Consider the following 8,546-nt stretch of genomic DNA (forward strand, 5'->3'; position numbering starts at 1 on the left):
ATGAGCCTATTAATTGTCAAGTCCTGAGAAGATCTCAGTCCTCGACAATTCCAAGCTAGTAGGCTCATAAATCTTTGGACAGTCCCTCCTTTGGAACAGCTTCATGAGTTATTTGCTTTACAGCTTTGGAAACTCCACCCATCTGATCGACTGCTTTCCTTTTCTCGACACTCCCTATCAACACCCCTTCTTTCATAGATACTTGTATGTTATCCTTCTGACCAGTATTAGCATTTGTATTCCTCTTGTTTTTCTCCGGTCTTCTCCTAACACCAATCTTCTTTGAAGAAGTTCCGGACAAATTGAGATCAAAAGATCTCAATCTAGCATCCGTAGAACCACTTATAGAAGATGAGGAATTAGAAGATTGAGCAAAACATCAAACTGGCTGGCATCACTACTCGGATACACTGGCCTCTATCCAATTAAGGGACTAGCTCTAATAGCTGATGCCATCAATTTTTCACCTTGAGAATGTGGAGCATTCAGCCTGTTTGAAACACCTTCTGGCTCATAGCCAAAAACTATCCCTTTCCCTTTCTCCAAGTCTTTTGTCACTACCGGCAATGGCTCCAAACTTAAAGCAGATTTCATTAAGACTGGATCTTTTTCTACTTCTCTGACAGAAGACTTGACTCTTTCCTCTCTAATAATCCGTTCCTCTCCTTTCGCCATACACAGATATTGCCTCATACCGTCCAGAACTTCCGGCGCAATTCTTGGTCTTCCTGTATTAGGATTTATCCCAACTTGACTCTCTTCCAAAACACCAAATAACGGGTCAGATTCCGTAAGCACAGGGTTGACCTTTTTCTTGATAACACTATCTCCAGCTCTTCTTGTTATCGCTTCCATCTGTCTCCTCTGGATATTAATTGGGCACACAGACTGGTCATGGGTTAACCTTTGACAAGTATAACATCTTTTCTGAACCCTCTCGTAGTTGAAAAAAACTTTTGTTGATTCACCTTCTGGAAGATCAATGACTTTTTCTTTCCTCAAAGGTCTAGATACATCAAACCAAACTTTAACTCTTTCATAGACGTTGCTTCGAGCTTTCGATTGATCAAAAGCCACCACAATAACCTTGCCCACAATATCTCCCAAAGCTCCAATTGCTAACTCCGTTTGATAGTTGATTGGGATATTTTTAATTTGAACCCAGATAGGCAAGAACGGTAACGAATCAGGAGGCGGCACTTCTGACCATCTTTCAACCACAATCGCCCACTCATTAAAAGTATGCACCCCTTTCTCCAAAACTTCTAACAGATCATGCTCGTTATCAAAAATAAACTGAAACCTTTCCTGAGATAAAGCGATTCCTCTAACACGACCTTGCTTTTGCCATTTCCGTGGCATCTTAAAGATGAATTCCGCCATATTCTGACAATCAGGATTGAGGAGACGCCCAATTAAGCTCGTTTTGTTTCTTTCACTTGAGCAATACTCCGGTAGATCAGGCATAACAAAGGGCACATCATCATCATCCTCCAGAGACATGGCCATTAAGGCCTTATCCATCGCTGATGACATCAGGAATACCCTCTAACAGAAGATCAAACCTTTAATTGATAATCTTAAACACAACTGAACTTCCCAGCACCACCGTTCAAAACCAAAGCTTCGCTCCTAAAAGTTTCACCAACACCTTTTAGAACAGAAGAAACATAGCTCTTTTATGGAACACAGACTTTGATCTTAAAAACCGTAGCTTCAAATCAGATTTGCAAAGCCGGTCACTTGAGATCTTCGTTCAATTTTTTTTTCGTCTTTCCGATCGCTTTCTTTCACCTCTTCTCACAAAACGACAAAAGTTCACCGCTTCTCTCTTAATTAAAATGTTATATCATCTGTTGGGAGTGTTATATAATTGTTTTCTGTAGTATCATTATAGAAAGATTAAAAAACTTCAAGTGGTTTGATCAATGAGAACTACTGCATAGCAAATATCAACAGAACCAATTAAATTGAAAAAATATTGCATGCTCAGACAATTGACCTCTAGATTTAGTCCAACTTGTTAAAACGATTAGACCATCGTCGATCAGACTAAGTACACATACCCAGACAGATGTGAATTTAAACAAATGCAAACTAATTAGCTATGGGCCTATGTCCTACTCATAAATCAAATTAAGTCTGAAGTTCAAGTCTAATCCGCATGAACACATATAGTTAAACACATATAAACTACGGCCCTTGCCATGATGATTGAAACAAATCCTTTTCATTTTAAAACAAAAACTTAATATATGACTTTATACATAATAGTATAATACATAAAAGCAGATTGACATCTTAAAAGCAACTGAAGTTGAGTTTTTAATTAGTACAAACTACAAAGCATGAATATGTAATGGTTACAGAAATGAATAGATAACATGTAAACAAGACATGATGTATGAGAAATGATAGTGATCATAATGTCGGGTCCGAAGACAGTTAGGAGTTTATAAGAAAAATGCATATAAATAACAAACAATACAAAAAGGAGGGTCGTGCGTGGACCGATACAACACAAAAAGCCATGAATGAAATTTGAACACATTCACTACTAGCCATAGTTGTCGCATGTGCTTCTTCATCGATTATTTTTTGCTTTTCCTTATTTAATCCACAAAGGAAACAATAAAAGTCTCACTTTCACACAATTGAAATAAACTTATTATTGGGTTTACCCCTTAGACCTCTAGGTTCACCAACCAATAGAATTGTGTTATTTAATATTCAATATCTTTTAAAAAATGAAACAAAATATTGTCAAATTATATTATGTTTTTAAAATTAAAAAGTAAAAAAAAATACTAATAATTACAAAAAAAAATTAATATCAGCAAAACACTAAACCTTAAATCCTAATCCCTAAATCCTAAACCCTAAAACCTTAGGTAAACCCTAAATCATTGGATAAATATTAAACTCTAAATCAAAAATTAATATCAACATTTGCAAGTTATTTGGAAGATATAAACATGCCTTAAAGAGATTTTTTTCTAAGCATAGATTATCTATGTACCAAGAACGCAGAACAATAAGGCGGGTAGCTTAGTCCGTAGTGCTAGGAAGGAAACATCTTTTGTAGTTCACATGGATCAAGATCTCCCAGTTTGGTTCACAGAGTTAATATGAGTCTGTAAAGTTGATGACAAAAAAAAAACACTAAAACACTCAAGGGTTTAGGGTTTAGGATTTAGGGTTTAGAGTTTTAGTGTTTAGTGTTTTTTATTTAGAGCTTATGGTTTATCCAAGAGTTTAGGGTTTACCCAAGGGTTTAGGGTTTAGGGATTAAGATTTAGGGTTTAGTGTTCTTTCACGACGTTAAATTTTTTCAAAAAAATCTAATTTTATTTTGTAACTACTATTTTTTTTATCTTTTTATTTTAAAAACATAATATAACTTGACAATATTTTGTTTATTTCTTTTAAAAATATCAAATTTGAAATAATGAAATCTTATTGGTTGGTGAACCTAGAAGTTTACCGTAGGAGGTGAATCCAAGAATAACAACGATAATCACTTCCATAAATGGAGAGGTATGTGGTGTTTGTAGATAGACATACGTTATAGGTTTGTTCGTTATATCGTTTTCGACTTTTAGTATTAGGGAAAGGCGCGATAAATGATAAGGTGTTAACCCAACAACGGTAACTTATTTTTTTTTTTGTTGAGAAAAGTAACTAATAATTTCGTATATATAGTATACATATTTTTTATAATTTCTTATATTTAGTATACATATTTTTCAATAATACGTAAATGTAAACTAGCTAAGAAAACATTATCACTAATCTTAAGTCTAATTTTATTTAGAAAATTTTAATCAATTTATATTTAAATTTATTAGTAAATTTTGAACTAACTAAAAACATAATACATATTCCACTTAAAAGTTTATTTCATACGATATAAAATTTAAATTAGTGCCTTCTGCTTAATATTATATATATATATATATTTAAATTAGTGCCTTCTGCTTAATAATATATATATATATATATAATGCAAAATGTTGGAAAAATATATTAGTGCAAAAATTATTAATACACGCTTCTATTAAAAAATCTGATCTCACACATAGACGGTTAAACATATCTTATTTGCTGGAACACTTCAATAAATATATATGGTTCAGTAATTTATAGCTTCAGAATATTTTTTGGATTTCCGTTTTCATGTTGCCAAAAGCATGTATGATAGAGTATATCTCGACATGATCTAGTCCAACGGAAAACCAAAATTGTTTAGAAGGATGTGTGTAAACCAACGTAGGAAAGAAGAATTAAAGTGAGGTCAGTAACAGAAGCAAATAAGATGAGATGTTTGAAACTCATATGGTGGCAATGGTGCATATTATCACCTCAGAGTTTTCTATGGCTAAGTTGGACGTTAGACCAGTAGATATTTAGTCCGCAAATGTTGTTTTGGGCTAGGGGTGGGCGTTCGGGTACCCGTTCGGGTTCGGATCGGGTATTTCGGATTTTTGGGTATTTCGGTATAGAGGTCTAGAATCCGTTTGGGTATTTCTGTACTTCAGGTCGGGTTCGGGTATTTTTAGTTCGGATTCGGTTATTTCGGATCGGGTTCGGATATTTAGATTTTGAAAAAAAAAATTAAAATTTTCATTTCTCAAGTTTGTTGTATTTAAAAATATAACTTTTAGTTAACTAATTTTCTATTTTTAATAGATTGAATGGTTAATAGATTTTGACATAACATTTTAAAACTAAAAAGACATTAATTTAGTTTTTTTTTTGATGTAAGTTTTTGTTAATTTTTGAAATAAAAAACTTGACATGCATTTTAAGTGATTAACAAATCATTTTTTCCGTAATTGTATGTATATCATATGAACTTAAAGTATGTGTAGTATCAATATAAATATTTTTTATAAAATGAGAGATATAAACTAGAAATATAAGGTTAATTATACATATGTTCGGTTATCTTCGGATATCCATTCGGGTTCGGGTATTATCCGTTCGGGTTCGGTATCCAATCTCTCCTTATTCAATACCCGTTCGGGTATTTTGCTATCTCGGTTCGGATTTCGGTTCGGGTTTTTCGGATCGGGTTCGGGTGCCACTTCGGATATCGGGTAAAGTGCCCACCCCTATTTTGGGCTGTTAAAAATATAATTGACTCAGGGATGTAAAAAAGTTACTAAAATATAGAGGATTGGCATCTTCAGTTACAATTGTTGAGGTCCGAAATCGAACTACTACTTCATTTTGGTATGATATATCAGACGGTTCAACTGGGTCACGAGGCAGTATAGAGTTGGGTATTCGTTTTCACTCATCGGTAGAGACGATCCTAGACATGCAATGATGAAGAAATCATCTAGTAGAGGTAGTATAATCTCAAGGAAAATGATAAATTTTTTAGAAAAGAAAAGAGAATAATTTTAAGCTAAGATTTACATCAAAATAGATGCGGTTGTTGATCCATCAATCACGTCCATCAGTACTACTCATAGATTAAATTAAATATTTTCATTTGTCCATATATATATGATAAAATTAGTAGGTGGATGTTTTTTAAATGAATAAAAACACCTGTTTACTGTTGAAATTAGCATTCATTTTGAAAATAATTTCCAGATTCATAATTGGCATTTGAATGATGCAACAGCTTGGGTAAGCAGGACCATTGCAACTTCTTCCACCTACTCCTGTCTCCAGACACCTGCATATGTCAGTGTCGAGAAGTTGTTACAACGTGTAAATCAACAGCCTTATGAATCTCTTTAATTTATTTCAGTTGAATATAACAAAACCTGTATTTTATCGTTGATATTGCACTGACACATAATGAGCCATAACAGTTGATTTCATAAACATACACAATCAATAAACGATTGAGACTTAAAGATATTCAAGATCTTTATTATAGAAGGTCATGTAAAATAAGATTATTCTCAAATGATTACATGAGTAAAAGATGCAGAACCTCCATCGTGTAAGTGTAAACCAAACATACAAAATGATATGATAAACCAAGCACTCTCATATACAAAACACAAAGAAGGCATCTCACTTCAGAGTGGTTTGACACTGAACCTGTAAACGAGTTTCTTCTTCTTAGAGGTTGGGTTGTCTACAGTGAGTAAAACCTTGCCAAGCTCATTCACTTTGAAGCTCTGGGTTAACACCGGTTCATCGAATGGTTTCATCTTCCTCGGTTTCTGTACAACCACCGTATAAGCATCTTTCTCTTCAGGCACAAACTCTGCCTTGTAGCTCACTTCCCATCCAATTACCCTTATCTCCCACACAATCTCACATTTCTACAAATAGGATGAATATCATTATTACTCAAAGACCTTGGGACATGATGACATCAATTATATAATGCTTTGAGAATATGACACGACGGTAATGAGGAGTTGAAGGTGTAAATGCACTAACCTCATAGATTATGATCTCAACAGTTTGCTTTGTTCCAGGTTTGACAATGACCTCTGAGGCTGGATCATCCAAGGAGAAGTCTGGATTGCAGTCACAAGGATCTACACTCAATCCTCCGTATTGTACCGGGACTTGTTCAGGTGATATGTATCTATATAGTCCACATTTTTCAACATATGAGTCTGATGGTCGTAAAGAGACTAAACAAGCAAACGAAACCACAAAAAAAAAAGAACAAATATTTCGAATGTTTACTTGAAAAGGGTTTCGGCTGATCTTGACGGACCAGCAAACACCAACTTGCTCTTTGATCTTGGTGTCATGAACGGACCAATCACAGTGTAAAACACAAGGTACCACCAGGGAACATTGATGAAGGCCTAAAAAATTAATCAACGAAACATTTAAACCTCAATTTCAATCATGTTTCAATCTAGACAACAAGCTCAATCACCAAGGTTCAGTGTTCTAAAAATCAGTACATGCGGCAAATCAGTCATATTTTAATTTTTTAAAAACTTTTTAGAAAATCGGTTAGGAGGCCTAGACACTAATCCCAAGTGCCTAATTACTGCCTGGCGATTTTTTGAACATTGACCAAGACAACAATTGATGTACCTGTTTGAAGACAAACTCAGGGTAATTGTCCTGAAGCAACTGCACGGCTTGCTTGGTCGCCGATCTAAGCTCTTTCTTCCCCAGTCCCGGAGAGTTCTTCATATCGTTGATCTGAAAAATGGTGGAAACTCCACCGGAGCTGAAGTCTAGCTTCCTTATACTCCTCTCCAAGAACTGAATCCTCGTCCTCAAGAAATGTTTCCTCTTCTCCTCATCAGAGAACGTCTTGTTGTAAAGCTCCTTGTTCTGAAACTCACCGTAGACATTGTAACACACCGGGTGTCCTTCTCGGTCGTGCCCATGCATGAACACCACCTTGTCTAGATCATCCACAAGGTCTTCATCGACCAACTCGTCGATCTTGAACTCCCTTCTCCACTTGACTGTGTTCTTGAGCATTGCCAGCGAATCTTTCACCTTGAAGTCCCTAGCGCGTAGGAACTTCAGTAAAACGACGTCGCTTCTGTCGTCCTTGAGGAGAGGAACTCCCCAGATCGTGACTTCTTCAGGTGCGTTGCTGCCATCTTCCGGTTTAGGAACTGAACCGAATTGGTGATTGTCTAGAGCATCTCGCACAAGATGCTTCAGCTCATCAAGAGATTTCTTCTCGGAATCGGAGAGATCGGAGAGCTTGCTGCTCTCTTCTTTGAACGAGCCAAGATTCTGCGGAATTCTCTTGTCCTCTTCAGCAGCTTCTTCCTTCTCCGACGTCTCTTTTTTCTCCGTTGACGCCGTTTCTGTTTCCGTTACTTTTGGTGGGTGATGCTCTCCCGGTGTTACTTCAGGCTGAGCCGCGGCGGCTACTGAATTTTCCGGTGGGTTAGTCTCGGTAGCTTTCTCTGGAGTTTCAGTCTCAGTCGCCAAGACTTGGTGAGTAGAGTTTGATTCTTGTGGAGGTGTTAGTCCCGATGATGGTTGATTCTCCGGTGTAGCGAGAGTGGTGGTGGTGATATATTCTTCTGCCATTTTCTTTTTTACTTTTGCTGTCTTGTTTTGTGAGTTTGTGTTTTATTATTACAAAGGGAGAGACAAAAGTGAGTTAAAGAGTTGAAGTACGAAAGAGTATATTGGTCACGCCGATCGAACTGGTTTCTTTGCTGTGTCGTCAGCTCCGAAGATTTAAAAAACGGTGGTTGTGTTTTTTTTTATTGAAAAGTAATTTATTAACTTTTTCATGAGTTCTAATTAATTATCAGATTACAGATCTGAACGTTGGTGTGTATATTTTTTTTAACACTGACATTGGTATGTAATCTAGAAATTGGAATCCAATGATAATTGACTAATACCTTTTCATCTTTTTGGAGGTGGAAAGAAAGAAAAGAGTCAAAAGACCAGATAAATCCACGTGAAACATCAAATTCGTTTGTTTCTTCTGACAAGCTGGCTGCTCCTGATCCACGTATCTAGCTAACTCTGTGAAATTACTAATTTTTGTCTCCGTTGTCTCGTTTTGAATTTTACAATATCAGCATGAAATAATATTCACTACATAGAAAATAATAAAATCTGAGTGA

General features: G+C 35.7%; 2 protein-coding genes across 2 annotated transcripts; both read right to left on the reverse strand.

Moving 5' to 3' along the window:
* Positions 1-367: 367 nt before the first annotated feature.
* On the reverse strand, positions 368-4,613 carry LOC103853374. Its single transcript, XM_033285820.1, has one exon. It carries the CDS (start codon positions 1,534-1,536, stop codon positions 418-420), a length of 1,119 nt encoding a protein of 372 aa, XP_033141711.1. The 5' UTR covers positions 1,537-4,613; the 3' UTR covers positions 368-417.
* Positions 4,614-5,861: 1,248 nt separating this feature from the next.
* On the reverse strand, positions 5,862-8,224 carry LOC103852759 (patellin-3). Its single transcript, XM_009129658.3, has 4 exons — positions 7,030-8,224; positions 6,667-6,791; positions 6,412-6,562; positions 5,862-6,290 (listed from the first exon to the last, which is right to left on the reverse strand). The coding sequence occupies exons 1-4, from the start codon at positions 7,993-7,995 to the stop codon at positions 6,042-6,044; spliced, it is 1,491 nt and encodes a 496-aa protein (XP_009127906.1). The 5' UTR covers positions 7,996-8,224; the 3' UTR covers positions 5,862-6,041.
* Positions 8,225-8,546: the final 322 nt, after the last annotated feature.

This window comes from Brassica rapa, chromosome A02 (genome assembly GCF_000309985.2).
Source record: "Brassica rapa cultivar Chiifu-401-42 chromosome A02, CAAS_Brap_v3.01, whole genome shotgun sequence".
NCBI lineage: Eukaryota > Viridiplantae > Streptophyta > Magnoliopsida > Brassicales > Brassicaceae > Brassica > Brassica rapa.